Source organism: Chiloscyllium plagiosum, unplaced genomic scaffold (genome assembly GCF_037043375.1).
Source record: "Chiloscyllium plagiosum isolate Xiang-an unplaced genomic scaffold, Cpla_swu_hap1 HiC_scaffold_27, whole genome shotgun sequence".
Classification (NCBI taxonomy): Eukaryota; Metazoa; Chordata; class Chondrichthyes; order Orectolobiformes; family Hemiscylliidae; genus Chiloscyllium; species Chiloscyllium plagiosum.
In genome coordinates this window covers 55,680,655-55,698,629 of record NW_028270165.1, presented here as the reverse complement: position 1 = coordinate 55,698,629, position 17,975 = coordinate 55,680,655, and the positions used below count along the sequence as shown (strand labels likewise).

Sequence of the window (17,975 nt, the reverse complement as noted above, 5' to 3'; positions counted from 1 at the left end):
TCTGACACCCGAGTGGCCAGTGACAAGCGTTGCCCTCCTCAACATAGGATGCAGAGAACAGGAGACCACTCAGAGGTTGTCACCTCAACTGTGCACATTGGGCCAGTATATCATTGTGAAATATTTATGTCGAAGCTTTTTTGTGAAGCGGATGAGAAGGCAAGGTGCAGAACAGAGCGCCGTTATACGGGAAAGCTGCTAAAGACGACGTTGAATGAATAGGAGAGAATGGTTTCTCTTTTGGTTTATGGTCCCAACACGCACGCGTTGTGCCATTCTCCTGCATTGCTCGGCAGTTTTTCCAGAGAAGTATTCAGCTTTTCATCTGGCGTGTGGCAGGCACGTTTGAGAATGACGTCAAAAGATCTTCACTGCTGTTGTGTCATATGCTGTTGTACAGACCTATCGTCGATGTGCAAAAATAAACTCTGTCTAAATTCCCACATTCTGTTTTTCGAACTATGATTTCGCTCAGAATCACTAATTTTCAAAACTCGCAATATTCAAACTTTAACAAAGTGCTCATACAAATGATTAGTGAACAACTGGAAGAAATTCTTCCGAACTTACCTGGGGAATTTCGCTTTGAGGGGTCTTGAACTTTAAGTGGAAGGAAGGGAAGTTTGCCTCGAGGCTGTTTCATGTGGAGATGTGTTCTCCATGTAAACTGGTCGTAGTTGACCATCCCAGTGCTTCCCGATGCAGGGCTGCCTGACCCCCAGGGAGGTTTACTTGTAGCAACTGGAGTGAATCCAGAGAGGGAGCAGATTCTGCAAAGATGCTCAAATACTTTATATCTCTCTTTTAGTTATTTTCCTTGTGTATTCCCTCAGTTTGGCACGTATGCAGTTTGCACCCTGGAAAATGGTTGCTTTTTTCCTCATGTTCACAATTAAAAGTGTAGTTTCTCATGGAAGTGAGCCGCATTGAAAGGATTGGCATATTGATATATATGCACACGTATTTAGTTTAAGAATAGTTTAGATTAGATTTGAATGAAGTTTTCCTCTAAACACACCTAAGTCTATCTGGCTGCATGAGGGATTTCAGGTTTCTGTGTGCTGGGTATTATGTGATCAGCAGGCATCTGGCAAACTACAGGAACTGCCACCTATGTTATGTTCGTTTAAGTGTACTGCCAGTGATCACTTATTTTGTAATTTTCCTTTGCAGGAAGACGTGCCGAAAGAAATCTGAAAACAAATGATACATCAACTTCTGACAGAGCCACTTGATTCATTGGGACTTGAATATCAGCAGCCATTCCAATCAAGAAGACATGTTTGCTTTTGTTTGCTTGAAAGATTTTGGACACTGGTGCGGCAGGAAGAATACTGAGACACCGAGTGAGGGAGATTCAGTGCGCTGACTGTGAAAAGTGCTTCACACCATTTACTCAGCTTGGGGAATCAAAATCTCACCCCTCACGGTGGGGATAGACTATGTCCCCGTTCTGATTGTAATTTCAAACACAGACCAACACAAGGAAAGCTCCCCCAACAGGGAAACTGTGGAAATGTGGGGACTGAGGGAAAGGATTCCCTTCCCCATCCCTGCTGGAAACCCACAGACGTATTCACAGCGGGGAGACGCCATTCACCTGCTCGGTGTGCAGGAAGGGCTTCAGTCGGATCAGCCATCTGGAGACGCACGAGTGGGTCCACAAGTGAGATAAGCCATTCACGTGCCCCATGTGCAGGAGAGGGTTCACTCAGTCAGCTGCACTGCTGACCCACCAGTGGGTCCACACCGGAGAGAGGCCGTTCACCTGCTGTCAGTGCCGGAAGAGCTTCACTTGCTCCTCCCACCTGGGGAGGCACCAGCACGTTCACGTGCCATCGCAAGGGGATGGAAGGAGCGATGACCGAGCGCCGCTAACAACCCCGCTCTGGGGACTCTCAGGTCCGAATCCCGTCGCGGCAGATGGCAGAATTGGGATTCGGTCAGTCGTCTGGACTTCAGAATCTAAGGATGAAAGCATTTTCAGAGGGCAAAAACCCACCTGATTCACTCATGTCCTTTTCAGTGATGGAAACTGCCGTTGCGGGAAAGGATTCACTCAGTCGTCCAAGCTGCATGCTTTACCCGGCTGTACGAAGGATCCAGTTACAAAGGGACAACTAACTGACCAATAATAAAGAAAGTGTGGTGGGGGGAGGGAGTGTGTGCACTTTGAGCTTGAGGTGCTTTTTTTTAAAGAAAAGCTACTTTTTGTACGCCTTGTGATGTGGAGATCTGAAGCTGGAACAAAGTTGGGTCGCAGTAAAGGTTACCTGAACTTACCGCCAGTCTTAAACTCTCATTGAAAGCTGTGAGATCCAACAGCTTCTCATTTCTTTCAGCCACCAGCACCGAGTTTCCAATGTCGTGTCTCAGAAGGAGCAGTGAATGAGTAGCTAGTATTGTTCGAAATTGTAAATTTTTCAGGACTGCAGGTTTATTGTTTCATTGGCATTGCAAAGTTTGCTGGCAACAGTGGGAGGTGTGGGCTGTATTCACTGGAAACAAAGTTTTAAAATGACACAAACACCAGGGTATAGTCCAACAGGTTTTTTTGGAAGCACTAGGTTTTGGAGCGCTGTTCCTTCATCAGGTAGCTGTTGAGTAGGATGGTAAGACACAGAATGTATAGCAAAAGATTATAGTGTCATGCAACATAAATGATATATTGAAGAAACCTGTTAAGTCTTTCATCTTTTAAAATGGGTTGCAGATTTCGGTTCATTAATCTGTAAATGCCAGAACTTCTTTTTAGTCATATTTCCAGGTAACTTAATGTTTTATAAAGGGAAGTGACACCTCAGCTCAGACAACGCATGAGAGCTGTGAGGTTAGAGTCTTTCTGTATCCCAGTCTTGAGTCAGACTGGTTCTATTTCCAAATATATAATCCTGCAAATGCAATTCACCCCAAAGACTTCGATGTGCGAGTGCATGCATGAGACAGAGCGTCTGTGTGTGTGCGTGTGCATGCTGGGTAAAGTGTGCGTGTGATGGAGTATAATTGTGTGAGAAGGTGTGTGCATGGATGTGAGTGTGAGGGGTGTATCAATGTGTGTCTGAGAGAGAGCCTGTCTATCAGAGAGGGTCTGCACGACCGTGTGAGTACTTGAGTATGTGTGTGTGTGTGTATGTGTTTTGTGTGTGTGTGTGTGTGTGTGAGAGAGAGAGAGAGAGAGAGAGTTTGTGTGTGTATTGTGTAGCTGGGTCTCCTGTAGTGAGACATGAATCCAAGGTCTCAGCTGAGGTCATTCTCGTGTGTTCCAAACTTGTTATCAGCCTTTGCTTGGCCACTGGAAATGATTAAGCAGTTTCACAACACACACTGGAGAGGGCAAGGTGAAGGGCTTATGTCTGAAACGTTGATTCTCCTGCTCCTTGGATGCTGCCTGACCTGCTGTGCTTTTTCAACACCACACTCTCGACTCTGATCTCCAGCATCTACAGTTCTCACTTTCTCCTCATGGGCGAGGTGGGACTTGTCTTTTATTCACTCATTCACTCCTACAGCCTGTCCTTGGTTGTGGCCGAACTGTGCATATATTAATGCAAGTTTCAGAAAGGTTTCTACAGCTTGTTTGTTTTTTTAAAAAAAGAAAATTCTTCCAGACTTTAACAACGTTTCTGAATATACGATTTTAGCTATTCTCAATTTTAAAAATCAGTCATTTCTCGCACACCCTGTTTCCCAGGTAGAATCGTCACCACCTATTCTCTCTCTCTCCTTAAAAGGGCTTGATACAGCGATCAAAGAGGGCTGAGGCACCAGAAAGGAGGGGGATGGGCGCTGGTGGGGGTGGAGAAGGGAGAGAAATGGAGAGGGGAACAGAGGTTGGGGGTAGAGAAGGACTGGTGTTCAGAGGGTTATGGGGAGAGAATGGGGGTGCAGTGTGAGGAGAGAAAATGGGCAGGGGGCAGTGGGTGGGGAGAAAATGGACGGAGGGGCAGAGTGTGAAGAGAGAGACAGCACAATCCTACCTTCCCCAGAACTGGTATCAGTGTCCCCCGAACGAACCCACTCCTCCCACAGCAGACTTGGGGCAATCATTTCTCAATATACGCGTGGCTAAGGCAGTGGAATCATATCATCCCTACAGGCCATTCACACCGACCTTCCCAGCAGCATCCCATCCAGACCCACTCGATTATGCTACAGCTCTGCAATTCCACTTAGCTATTTCCTGATGAAGGGTTTTGCCGGAAACGTCGATTCTCCTGCTCCTCGCACGCTGCCTGACCTGCTGTGTTTTTCCAGCTCACACTCTCGACCCTAATCTCCAGCATCTGCAGTCGTCACTTTCGCCCTGTAGGGGGTGAATGTTCTATGCCGAGTCTTTTGAATCTCTTCAAATCTTTCCTCCTCACCCTAAACCTGTACCCTCTAGTTTTGAAACACCTCTACCTTGGGGTAAAGGCAGGAACGTTGAGCAGCCAGACAAAATGCAAAAGGAATAAAACGTCGAGGCACGGGGAAAAAAAACATTTCGGCAAAAAAAAATGGCGTTGGCATTTTTCTCTCGTATTCCCATTTGGACACTTGAAATTTGTCATGATCTGGAGGTGCCCGTGTTGGACTGGGGTGTACAAAGTTAATAATCACACAACACCAGGTTACAGTCCAAACGGCTTGTTTAGAAACACTTAGCTTTCGGAGCGCTGCTCCTTCATCACGCGGTTGTGGAGTATAAGATCAGAAGATCATAAATTCTGTGTTACCATGTTATACTCCACAACCGCCTAATGAAGGAGCAGCGCTCCAAAAACCTGTGCTTCCAAATAAACCTGTTGGACTATAACCAGGTGTTTTGTGATTTTTAACTCTAAAATTTGTCAGTTAACACCAGCATCGTGACAGAGCATACTGAGCATGCTCCGCGGTGTCAGTTAGCACTGCGCATGTCTGTCGGTGTCAGCAAAGTACTGCGCATACTCCTGGGTGTCCGCAGAAAAGGCGCACGAGCTCCTTTCCATGGACCAATGGAGAACCTTGGAGGACCCGAAGGAGTCTGGTCCTCCTGCCAATCAGAGTCGGCCGTTGTCGAAATGCGGAAGTTGAACCGTGAGCTCTGAAGCCGCTGATGCTGCTCTTTTGTCACTGAATGAAGATTAAACCTCACCCCAAACTATAAATTCCTTCCTCTGTCTAAAATTTGTGAGTATAATAGTGTTTCTGTCAACACGTTTTCCATTTTCTTTTCATTCTGGGGTTCAATTACTGATTTGTTACAAATGAAAGGAAAGAGTGAATCGAGGGAGGGGGCAGACTCTGGAAAAGTTGATCCAGATCTGTGTCTCACTTTGCAAACGCAGTGCCACAATGTAAAGGTATAGCCTTTGATGTATGTAAAAAAAAAAAGCAGAAAGGAGGTGCATTGTTTATGTAGTGATATGTTGAGATGTGGCGAAAGTGAGATGCTGGAGATCAGAGTTGAAAAGTGTGGCGCTGGCAAACCACAGCAGGTAAGGCAGCAACTGAGGAGGAGAGTCGACGTTTCGGGCACGAGCTCTTCATCAGGAAAGATGTGTGGATGGACAAAGGGGCCTCAGCGTCCTTCGAAACCAGTTACTGCCAGTTGTCAGACAGGTGCAGCAAGCAATGAGCAAAGCAAGTGATATATTAGCAAGAGGAATTGAGTTCAGAAGTGTGGATGTCTTTCAGCAGTTAGGCCGGTCATTGAATGTATTCAAGGCTGAGTTCATTTGACTTTGATGAACAAAGAAGTGGATGGTTTTGGGGGAAGGCAAGAAAATGGTTTTAAGACCAGTATAGAACAGTTACAGAGTCATACAGCACAGAAACAGACCCTTCAGTCCAACTAGTCCATGCTGACTATATTCACAAACTAAACTAGTCCCACCTGCCAATGTTTGGCCCATATCCTTCTGAAACTTTTCTATTTGTGCACTTATTCAAATTTATTTTAAATGTTGTTACTGTACCTGCATTCACTAATTCCTCTGGACGTTCATTTGACACACACTCCACGCTCTTAAACGAAAAATGTGCTCCTCATGTCTTTTTAAAATTTTTCTCCTCTCACCTTAAAAAAGATTGCTCCCTATTCTTGAAACAACAGCTGATATTGACCTCATCTATGCTCCTCGTGATTTTATAAACCTCAATAAGGTCACCTCTCACCCTCCTATGATCCAGTGAAAAAGTTCCAGCCTATTCACCTAGATGTAAGTAGATCCATATTCAATTATGATCTGTTCAATGCTTGTGCAGGCTCGAAAGACCAAATGGCCAACTCCTGCTCCCAATTCTCTCACTGTGACCAGGACAGCAAGAGACCATAAGACATAGGAGCAGAAATTAGGCCATTCAGCCCATCAGGTCTGTTCATACTATTCAATCGTGGCTGATAGGTTTCTCAACCCCATTCTCCTGCGCTCTCCCTGGAACTCTCCATCCCCATGATACTCAGGAACCTATCTACCTCAGTCTTAAATATCCTCAGTGACCTGGCCTCTGCAACCTTCTGTAGAAATGAATTCCATAGATTCACCACTCTTTCACTGAAGAAGTATCTCCTTATCTGCGTTCTAAAACGCCTTCCCTTTACTCGAAGGTTGTGCCCTCCGGTCCTAGTCTCTCCTACCAATGGAAACATCTTCTGAAAGTCTACTCTGTCCAGGCCATTCAGTATTCTGTATGTTTCCATTAGATCCCTCTGAGTGTGGGCCTGTTAATCAGCATGAAACAGACCCTTCAGGATGAGGTACAGCAGGGATTAGGTTCAGCAATGAGAGAATGGAGGGAGAGTATGTGGGACAGAGATTTTCAGCTTCTAGGGAATAACAGAGGAAAGAGAGTTTAGCATAAATTAGAATTGATTGGATGGGCCAAGGCGTAGCAGATGGGGTTTAATTCAGAGAAATGTGAGATGTTGCATTTTGGTCCAGCAATCCAGTTAAGGGGAGTGTCGCAGAATAAAGAGACCTTGGAGTGCAGGTTCATAGTTTCTTGAAGGTGGAGTCTTACATAGACAGTATAGTGAACAAGGTGTTTGGTATGCTTTCCTTTATTGGCCAGAGCATTCAGTATAGGAACTGGGAGATCATTTTGCGGCTGTACAGCACATTGGTTAGGCCATTTTTGGAATACTGCATTCAATTCTGGTCTCTCTGATGTAGGAAAGATGTTATGAAACTTTGAGAGGGGTCAGAAAATATTGAGAAGGCTGTTGCCAGATTTGGAGGGTTTGAGCTGCAGGAAGGGGCTGAACAGGCCAGGGAGATATTTTCTTTGGAGCATCAGAGGCTGAGTGGTAACCTTTAAAGAAATTTATAAGGGGCATGGATAGGGTGAATACCCAAGGTCTTTTCTCCATGGTAGGGGAGTCCAGAACTAAAGGGGAAGAAGTTTAAGGTGAGTAGGGAAAGGGACCTGAGGGGCAACATATTTTTAGACAGAAGGTGGAACTTGTATGGAATGAACTGCCAGAGGAAGTGGGGAGGCTGGTACAATGACAACATTTAAAAGCCACTGGATAGGTACTTGAATAGGAAGGATTTAGAGGGATGAGTCAAATGCTGGCAAATAGGACTAGATTAGTTTGTGATATATAGTTGGCACGGATGAGTTGGGCCAAAGGGTCTGTTTCTGTGCTGTATGACTTTAATCATCTTCAGTGAAAGCAGAAGTGTTGTTGTGAAGACTGGACTTTCAGAGCAGCTTTCAAAAATGTTTTGCCCTTACTCAGAGCCGAAGAAGTTACAATGAAATCTTCCATTTGTGAGACAGCAACTGAATGAGTGAGTGAGTACATCTGGGATTTGGTGGAAAGTGGGAATTCATTGCACTGTGGGGATGAAACCCTACCCTATCCAGTCATTTCTGCTGGTAGATGAGACTAGGCCCCAAGATTAGGGGAAATAGATTTAGGACAGAGATGAGGAGGAACTGCTTTTCCTGAAGAGTAGTGAAACTATGGAAGTCTCTGCCCACGGAAGCAGAGAAGGCAGCTTCGTTAAGTATATTCAAGACACAATTAGATGGGTTTCTGCATAATTGGGGAATTAAGGATAGTTGGGACATTGCAGGGAGGAGGAGCTGAAATGATGGATAGATCAGCCATAATCTTAATGAATGGCAGAGCAGGCAGGACGGGCCAAATGGCTGACTCCTGCTTCTATTACAATGAACCTATAACTCTGCATTTCCCATGGCTAACCCAACTAACCTGCACATCCCTGAACACTATGGGAAATTTAGCCTGGCCAATCCAAATCAAGGCTGGTGAACAATGTCGTGATGTGGAAATGAACATCAGAGAATGATAGAAAGGGACAAGGAGAGTAAATATACCAGCAATCAAAACTGGATTCAGAAGATCAGAAAAACTGAAACTAAAAACTGAATGTAAGCTGCATTGTAACAGTGAATGAATTGACTGAACACATTGAAGAGAATAATTATGATCTGAGACTCCTTACAGGGACATGGCTTCAGGATGGCAAGGACTGGATCCTGAATATCGAGGGGCTAGTCAAATGGGAAGCTCAGTAAAGGGAGAGGGTTGGTGCTGCTCATCAAAGCACTGATCACAGGGTAGTCTGGTGTCAGCTTGGATTTCAGGTCCGGATTTCTCTGTGCTCTGTTGATATCCCTATTCCCACAGAGTAAGATGTTGGTCTGTTCTCAGCTCTGCTGGATTTCTGCTGAAGCTTTAACGCCCCCTTTTACACGTTCAGGAAAAATAAAACATTTATTTAATCGAGACCCAATCCATAATCTCCCAGACTGTCAACCAGTCCAAGTAAATCTGAAGTAGGGGTCTCCCAGGATTCTGATAGTGCTCTACCTGAGGAATTCTCTCTCCCTTTCATCTAACTATTAATATCCAGCTATGATTTACAACCATACTTGCACCAACAAAAATAAAGCATCTGTTATCAAATAGACATATGGATAAACAGCATGGAAACAGGGTTTCTCTATTACACACATAGAACCACACTCTCCATGGGGATGAATTTGTATTTGCAGCATTACATTTGCAGATACATTCTATTTTGCTCAAAAATTCTAAATTGGAGGAAGGACAAATTTGACGGTGTTAGGCAAGAACTTTCAAAAGCTGATTGTGTGCCAATGTTTGCAGGTAAAGGGACGGCTGGAAAATGGGAAGCCTTCAGAACTGTGATAACTAGAGTCCAGAGAAAATATATTCTTGTTAGGGTGAAAGGAAAGGCTGGTAGGTATAGGGAATGCTGGATGACTGGAGAAATTGAGGGTTTGGTTCAGAAAATGAAGGAATGTCAGGTACAGACAGGGCAGATCGAGTGAAGCCTTACAGTATAAAGGGACTGGGAGTATACTTAAGAGAGAAATCAGGAGGGGAAAACAGGGGACATGAGATAGCTTTGGCAACTAGAGGTAAGGAGAATCCAAAGGATTTTTACTAATACATTAAGGACAAAAGAATAAGTAGGGAGAGAATAGGGCCCCTCAAAGATCATTAAGGTGGCCTTTATGTGGAACCGCTGGAGGTGGGGGAGATACTAAACGGGTATTTTGCATCAGAGTTTACTGTGGAAAAGAACATGGAAGATATAGAATGTAGGGAAATAGATGGTGACATCTTGAAAAATGTCCATATTACAGAGGAGCAAGTGCTGGATGCCTTGAAATGAATAAAAGTGGATAAGTTCCCAGGACCTGATCAAGTGTACCCTAGAACTCTGTGGGAATCTAGAGAAGTGATTACTGGGGCTCTTGCTGAGATACTTGTATCATTGATAGTCACAGGTGAGGTGTCGGAAGACTGGAGGTTGATTAACGTTGTGCCACTGTTAAAGAAAGGTGGTAAAGACAAGCCACGGAACTATAGACCAGTGAGCCAGACGTCGGTGTTGTTGGAGGGAATCCAACTGAGGGACAAGATGTACATGTATTGGAAAGGCTAGGACTGATTAGGGATAGTCAACATGGCTTTATGTGTGGGAAATCATGTCTCACAAACTTGAATGAGTTTTTTTGAAGAACTAACGAAGGGAACTGATGAGGGCAGAGAATAGATGTGATCTATATAGACTTCAGTAAGGTGTTCGACAAGTTTCCCCATGGGAGACTGGTGAGCAAGGTTAGATCTCATGGAATACAGGGACAACTTGCCATTTGGATACAGAACTGGCTCAAAGGTAGAAGGTGGTGATGGAGGGTTGTTTTTTCAGACAGGAGGCCTGTGACCAGTCGAGTGCCACAAGGATCTGTGCTGGGTCCACTACTTTACATCATTTATATAAATGATTTGGATGTGAGCAGAAGAGGTATAGCTATAAGTTTGCTGATGACACTAAAATTGGAGGTGTAGTGGACAGCGAAGAAGGTACCTCAGATTACAACGAGATCTTGATCAGATGGGCCAATGGGCTGAGAAGTGGCAGATGGAGTTTAATTCAGATAAATGTGAGGTGCTGCATTTTGGGAAAGCAAATCTTAGAAGTACTTATACACTTAATAGTAAGGTCCTAGAGAGTGTTGCTGAACAAAGAGGTCTTGGAGTGCAGTTTCATCGCTCCTTGAAAGTGGAGTCGCAGGTAGTGAAGAATAGGATCGTGATTGGATAGTGAAGAAGGCATTTGGTCTGCTTTCCTTTAATGGTCAGAGTATTGAGTACAGGAATTGGGAGGTCATGTTGCGGCTGCACAGGACATTGGTTAGGCCACTGTTGGAATATTACATGCAATTCTGGTCTCCTTCCTATCAGAAAGATGTTGTGAAACTTGAAAGGGTTCAGAAAAGATTTACAAGGATGTTGCTAGGATTGGAAGATTTGATCTATAGGGAGAGGTTGAATTGGCTAGGGCTGTTTTCCCTGGACCGTCAGAGGCTAAGGGGTGATCGTGCAGATATTGATAAAATCATGAGGGGCTTGGATACGATAAATGGACAAAGTCTTTACCCTGAAGTGGGGGAGTCCAGAACTAGAGGGCATAGGTTTAGGGTGAAAGAGACCTCAGAGGCAACTTCTTCACTCAGGGAGTGGTATGTGTATGGAATGAGCCACCAGAGGAAGTGGTGGAGGCTAGTCTGGATGGGCATGTCAATAGGAAGGAGTTTGGAGGGATATAGGCAATTTGCTGGCAGGTGGGACTTGATTGGGTTGGGATATCTGGTCATCATGGATGAGTTGGACTGAAGGGTCTGTTTTCATGCTGTCCATCTATGACTGTATAACTCTAAATGCACAATGTGCTGGCAGTCAATGCAGGCAGCCAATACATGTAATATTTTGTAAATTTCACTTTGCAAATCGAAGCGGGCTGACTCAAGATTAGGATACAGACAGACTCTGACCTCACTCCTTCCATGCATTATCTGAGCTGAGATGTCACCTTTTCTTAAAACCTGAAGTTATCTCGAGAAGGAGCCTGACAGGAAGTTCTGGGACTTGCATATTATTGATACCTGCAACCCATTCTAAAAGATGAATGACTTAACAATCCAGGTTTGTTCAGTATATAATTTCAGTGGCAGGACACTGTAATGTTTTTCCATAAATTTTGTGTCTTATGATCTTGTACTCCACAACCAACTGAATAAGATGCAGCACTCCGAAAGCCGGTGCTTCGAAATAAACTTGTTGGACTGTAACCTGGTATTGTGTTATATGTAACTTTGTCCAGGTTGGGGTGGATACACCATGTTAAATGACCCATAGTGTTCTGTTTTGGATGGGTTCAGGTGGATTGGCAGTGTTCAGTTACCCATATTGGGGAGGGATGTGCAGGGTGGGGTGGATTGGCTGTGCTAACTTAACCTACACACCCCTGGGCACTATTTTTTAGATTTAGATTAGATTACTTACAGTGTGGAAACAGGCCCTTCGGCCCAACAAGTCCACACCGACCCGCCGAAGCGTAACCCACCCATACCCCTACATTTACCCCTTTACCTAACACTACGGGCAATTTAGCATGGCCAATTCACCTGACTTGCACATCTTTGGAGTGTGGGAGGAAACCGGAGCACCCGGAGGAAACCCATGCAGACACGGGGAGAACGTGCAAACTCCACACAGTCAGTCGCCTGAGGCGGGAATTGAACCCGGGTCTCTGGCGCTGCGAGGCAGCAGTGCTAACCACTGTGCCACCGTGCCGCCTACTATGGGTAAGATGGATTCACTGTGCTAAATTCACTATCATTAAGAGAGTGGTACGTGTAAGGAATGAGCTGCCAGAGGAAATGGTGGATGCTTGTACAATTATGACATTTGAAAGGCATCTGGATGGAAATATAAAATGGAAGGGTTGAGAGGGATATGGGCCAAATGCTGGCAAATGGGTCTAGACTAATTTAGAATATCTGGTTGGCATCGACGAGTTGGACTGTTTCCATGTTGTATATCTCTGACTCTGGCTTGCCACATCTGTATGTTCAGTTTCTCCCTGGTGTCGGTGTTAATGCCTTTGATGTCTCATTTTGCTCTGTGCTTTCCAGGGATTTCATGTCTGGTTGATCCTCAAGAACTTGCATTGCAGCTTCACCCTGAACTGACATTATTTTTTGAGCTTCCCAAAATCAGACCTGCTCACTCTCAGCAGTGGAGTTATCCAAAATTCAGAGAGGTGTCAGTCTTGAAGTTTTTGCTGTTCTGCCCCTGTAAGATCCTGAATCAACACCTTCAGGAGAATTAGTTAGAGAGGTGTGAGAACAGAGGGGGAGAGAGAGTGGGATGGTGCTTTCAATTTTCAGTGTGGAATAACAAAAGAAAAGAATGTTCTGCAGAAAGTAGAATTGCTTGTTCTGAATTTCTACCTTGCACTGACAGTCATGACTTTTGTAATCTCTTTCTTTTTACAAAGCATTTGATGATCTGAAGATGGAAGTTTCAAAATCAACAGATGAAGGGCTGATGCCTGAAATATCAACTTTCCTGCTCCTCGGATGCTGCCGGACCAGTTGTACTTTTCCAGCGCCGCACTGTTCAACTCTGACTCTCCAGCTTCTGCAGTCCTCACTTCGACATCAATGTCCGACGTCACTCAATCCATCAGGACTGCAACAATTTTCAACTATGAGTCTGTGAGAAGGAGCAAAGCCTTTTGATTCCTGTTGGAGCACGTCTTCAGCATCAATGGGAATGGATGAGAGACCCTACTGTTGCAGCGCACTGATTGTGGAACCTGAAGCAATTATACGGCCTGGAAAGAGGAATTCACGTCAGGGAGGGGCTGTACATGCTTTTGTATGCAGCTGAAGCTTCGGCCATGGAGAAACCCAATGGATCCCGCCCCGTGCAGAAACCGTGGAAGTTTGGCGTCTGCGGAAAAGGCTTCCGTGTCCCTTCTATCCTGGAGACTCATCAGCGCAGTCATACTGGGGAGAGGCCATTCACCTGCCCCGAGTGCGGAAAGGGCTTCAGCTATGCCTCCGACCTTGTGAGGCACCACCGGGTCCACACCAGGGAGAGGCCCATCTGCTGCCCCGAATGCGGGAAGGCCTTCAGCAATTCCTCTGACCTGGTGAGGCACCAGCGGGTCCACACAGGGGAGAGGCCCTTCAGCTGCCCCGAGTGTGGGAAGGGCTTTACCCAGGGCTCCACCCTGCTGACCCACAGGCAGGGGCACACCGGAGAGAGGCCGTTCGTCTGCACTGAGTGTGGGAAGGCCTTCAGCAATTCTTCCATCCTGCTGGCCCACCGGCAGCTGCACACAGGGGAGAGGCAGTTCACCTGCTCTGTGTGAGAAGGGCTTTACCCATGCTTCCCATCTGCGGAGGCACCAGCGAGTTCATGTGCCATCGCAGGGGGATTAAAGGAAGGATAGCCAATTGCCTTATTGACTGGACTATCAACCCAGTTCCGGGGACTGCCAGGTTTGAATCCCGCTGTGGCAGATGGTGGAATTGGATTTTGGTCAGAAATCTGGAGTTCAGAACCTAATGAAGAAATGATTGTTTGGGGGACATCACCCATCTGATTCACTCACATCCCTTTTTAGGAAAGGAAACTGCTGTTGTGGGGAAGGATTCACTCAGTTGTCCCAGCTGCATCCTTTACCCGGTCTGGCCTACACGTAACTCCAGACCCACAACAGCATGGTTGACTCTTCATTGCCCACCACTGCCACCAGTCATTCAGTGGGGAAAGACTTACTTGTTTACAGGGTATGGGTTGAAATTGCTGAGTGAGGCAATACTTCCTACAGTTAAGGCTGTACCAAGGATCCAATTACAAACTGACAAGTCGGTGGTGACCAGAGTAAAGAAGGTGAGGTGGTGTGGGGTGGGGGTGCACGCTTTGACCTTAAGCTATTTAAAAAGCAGCTACTTTTTCTACACCTTTTTGCTGGGGGGATCTGAAGCTGTAACAACGTTGGGTCACAATAAAGGTTACCTGAACTTATCGCCGGGCTCAGACTCTCATTGAAGGCTTTGAGCTCCAAGAGGTTTTTTGTTTTAAAGCTGCTCATTTCATTTCAGCCTCCTGCACTAAGTTTCCAATGTCATGTATCAGATGGAGCAGTGAATAAGTAGCTAGTATCATTAGAAATTGTAAATTTTTCAGAAGTGCAGGTACTGCACCGTTTCATCAGCATTGTATAGTTTACTGGCAGCAGCGGCTGTGTTCACGGGAAACGGTGTGGAGGTGCCGGTGTTGGACTGGGGTAGGTAAAGTTAAAAATCACACAACACCAGGTTATAATCCAACAAGTTTGTTTGGAAGCACTAGCTTCCAGTGTGCTGCTCCTTCATCGGGTAGCTGTTGGCCGGGGAATAATACACCGATTGTACAGCAAAAGATCACAGTGTCATGCGACTGATAGGATATATTGAACAAACCTAGATTGTTGTTATGTCTTTCATCTTTTAGAATGGGTTGCAGGTTTTGGTTCATTAATATGTAAATCCCAGATCATCTTTAAATTCACGTTCTCGAGATGACTTAATGTTTTATAAAAAAAAAGTGACATCTCAGCTCAGACAATGCATTAAAGATGTGAGGTTCGAGAGTCTGTCAGTATTCCAATCTTGAATCAGACTGGTTCTATTTCCAAAGTAGGAAATTATAAAATATTGCATGGATTGACTGCCTGCAGATTGTGTGCTTTTTGAGCAAAATTGAAAATATCTGCAAATATAATTCTGCCAATACAAATTCACTCCATAGAGTTTTGTGTGTATGTGAGTTTGTGTGAGTGCGTGCGTAAGAGTGAAGTGTGAGTGTGATGGAGTTTAAGCCTGTGAGTGTGTGTGGGGTGTGTGTCTATGAGAGAGGTATGAATAAAAGTGAGAGGTTGCATTTTGCTAAACAAGGAAGGGCTGGACGTAGTGAGTTTTGAGAAGATTTGTAGCTCAGGTTGAGGTTTTGGATGTAGGGTTGCTTGCTAAGCTGCAAGGTTCATTTCCAGATGTTTCGTTACCTACTGGGTAACGTCTTCAGTGGGTTTCAGGTGAAGAATGCAGGAATTTTCAGCATTGCTATGTACAGTTAATGGTAGGTCCCTGGGTCGTGTTGTAGAACAGAGATACTTTGGCGGCGGCAGTGGAGGGGGGGGGGGGGTAGTTAGGGGGTTCAGGTATATAGTTCTTTGAAAGTTGCATCACTGGTAGACAGGTGGTAAAGAAGGCATTTCGCACCATTGCCTTCACTGTCCACCCTATTGAGTATAGAAGTTGGGACATCACGTTGAGGTTGTACAGGATGTTGGTGAGGCCACTTTCTGGGTACTGAGTACAGTTTTGGTGGCTCTGTGATAGGAAGAATACGATTAGAGAGGGTTTCGTAAAGATTTACCAGGATGTTGCCAGGACTGGAGGGTTTGAGTTATAAGGAAAGGTTGGGACTGTCTTCATTGGAGTGTAGGGGGTTGAGGGGTGACCTTACTAAGATTTATCAAATCATTAGGAGTGGAGGTAAAGTGAATAGCAAAGAGCTCTTCCTTAAGACCATAAGACACAGGAGTGGAAGTAAGGTCATAAGTCCACTCCGCCATTTAATCATGGCTGACGGGCATTTCAACTCCACTTACCATACTCTCCCCATTGAGATACCAAGAATTTATCAATCTCTGCCTTGAAGACATTTAATGACCCGGTCTCCACTGCGCTCCATGGCAATGAATTCCACAGGCCCACCACTCTCTGGCTGAAGAAATGTCTCCTCATTTCCATTCTAAATTGACCCCCTCTAATTATCAGGCTGTGCCCATGGGTCCTAGTCTCCCTGCCTAATGGAAATAAACTTACCAGCATCCACACTTTTTAAGCCATGCACTATCTTGTAAGTTTCTATTAGATCTCCCCTCAACCTTCTAAATTCTAATGAATATAATTCCAGGATCCTCAGCTGTTCATCGTCTGTTAGGCCTATGATACCAGCGACCATCGTGTGAATCTCCGCTGGGCACGCTCCAGTGCCACTATGTCCTTACTGAGGTGTGGGGCCCAAAATTGGACACAGTATTCTAAATGGAGCCTAACCAGAGCTCCAAGTGTCAGTAGCACATTGCTGCTTTTACATTCCAACTCTCTTGAGATAAATGACAACATTATATTTGCTTTCTTACGCACGGACGCAACCCGCAAGTCAACCTTTAGAGAATCCTGGACTAGCAGTCCCAGATCCCTTTATACTTTGGCTTTATGAATTTTCTCAATGATTAGAAAATAGTCCATGCTGTATTCTTTTTTCCGAACTGCAAAACCTCACATTTGCTTACATTGAATTTCAACAGCCATTTCCTGGACCACACTCCTAAACTGTCCAAATCTTTCTGCAGCCTCCCCACCTCCTCAGAACTACCTGCCTGTCTGCCTAACTTTGTATCATCAGCGAACTTCGTGGGAATGCCCCCAGTCCCTTTATCCAGATCATTAACATATAAAGTGAACAGCTGCAGCCCCAACACTGAGCCCTGCGGGACACCATTTGTCCCCAGCTGCCATTCCGAAAAAGAACCTTTTATCCCAACTCTCTGCCTTCTCTCAGGCAGCCTATCCTCAATCCATGCCAGTAGCTCAACTCGAATACCATGGATCCTCACTTTATTCAGCTGCCTCCTATGAGGCACCTTATCAAAGGCCTTTTGGAAATCTCGGTAGATGACATCCTCTGGGTTTCCCAAGTCTAACCTACTTGTTAACTCTTCAAGTTTGTCAGGCATGTCCTTCCCTTACTAAATCCATGCTGACTTATTTTAATCCAACCATGCACTTCCAAGAATTTAGAAATCTCATCCTTAACGATAGATTTTAGAATTTTATCTACAACTGAGGTTAGGCTAATCGGCGAATAATTTTCCAGCTTTTGTCTTGATCCTTTCTTGAACAAAGGACTTACAACAGTGATTTTCCAATCATCTGGGACTTTCCCTGACTGCAGTGATTTTTGAAAGATTACAACCAACATCTCTGCTAATTCTTCAACCACCTCCATCAGAACGCTAGGCTGTAGCCATCAGGGCCAGGAGATTTCTCAATTTTTAGACCTATGAGCTTTTCGAGCACTTTCTTTTTTTGTAATGGCTACCATACTCAATTCTGCCCCTTAACTCTCCTTAATTGTTAGGATATTACTCATGTCTTCCACTGTGAAAACTGACACAAAGTATTTATTAAGTTCTTCAGCTATTTTCTTATCTCCCATCACTAACCTTCCTGCATCAATTTGGAGCAGCCCAATTTCTACTTTTGCCTCTGGTTTGTTTCTTATGTATTGCAAAAAAACTTTTACTATCATTTCTAACATTACTGGTCCGCTTACCTTCATATTTGATCCTCTCCTTCCTTATTTCTCTCTTTGTTATCTTCTGTTTGTTTTTGTAGTCTTCCCAAGCTTCTGATTTCCCAGTGGTCTTGGCCACTTTATAGGCTCTCTTTTTCGTTGATACATTTCCTGACTTCCTTTGTCAGCCATGGCAGTCTTCTTCCCCCCCCACGCTGCCCGATAATCTTTATTTTTTGGGGGATGAACCGCTGTACTGTGTCCTCAATTACACCCAGAAATTCCTGCCATTGTTGCTCTA

At 44.9% G+C, this 17,975-nt stretch overlaps 1 protein-coding gene across 1 annotated transcript in view; it reads left to right on the top strand.

Moving 5' to 3' along the window:
• LOC148144182 (uncharacterized) overlaps positions 1-17,975 on the top strand; it is a gene marked incomplete at its 5' end in the record, with an annotated part of 303,554 nt that overhangs the window by 142,974 nt on the left and 142,605 nt on the right. The window contains 2 exon segments of the mRNA XM_087975306.1: positions 3,609-3,619; positions 13,478-13,672. Of these exon segments, the coding sequence (XP_087831432.1) occupies positions 3,609-3,619; positions 13,478-13,672 (206 nt within the window).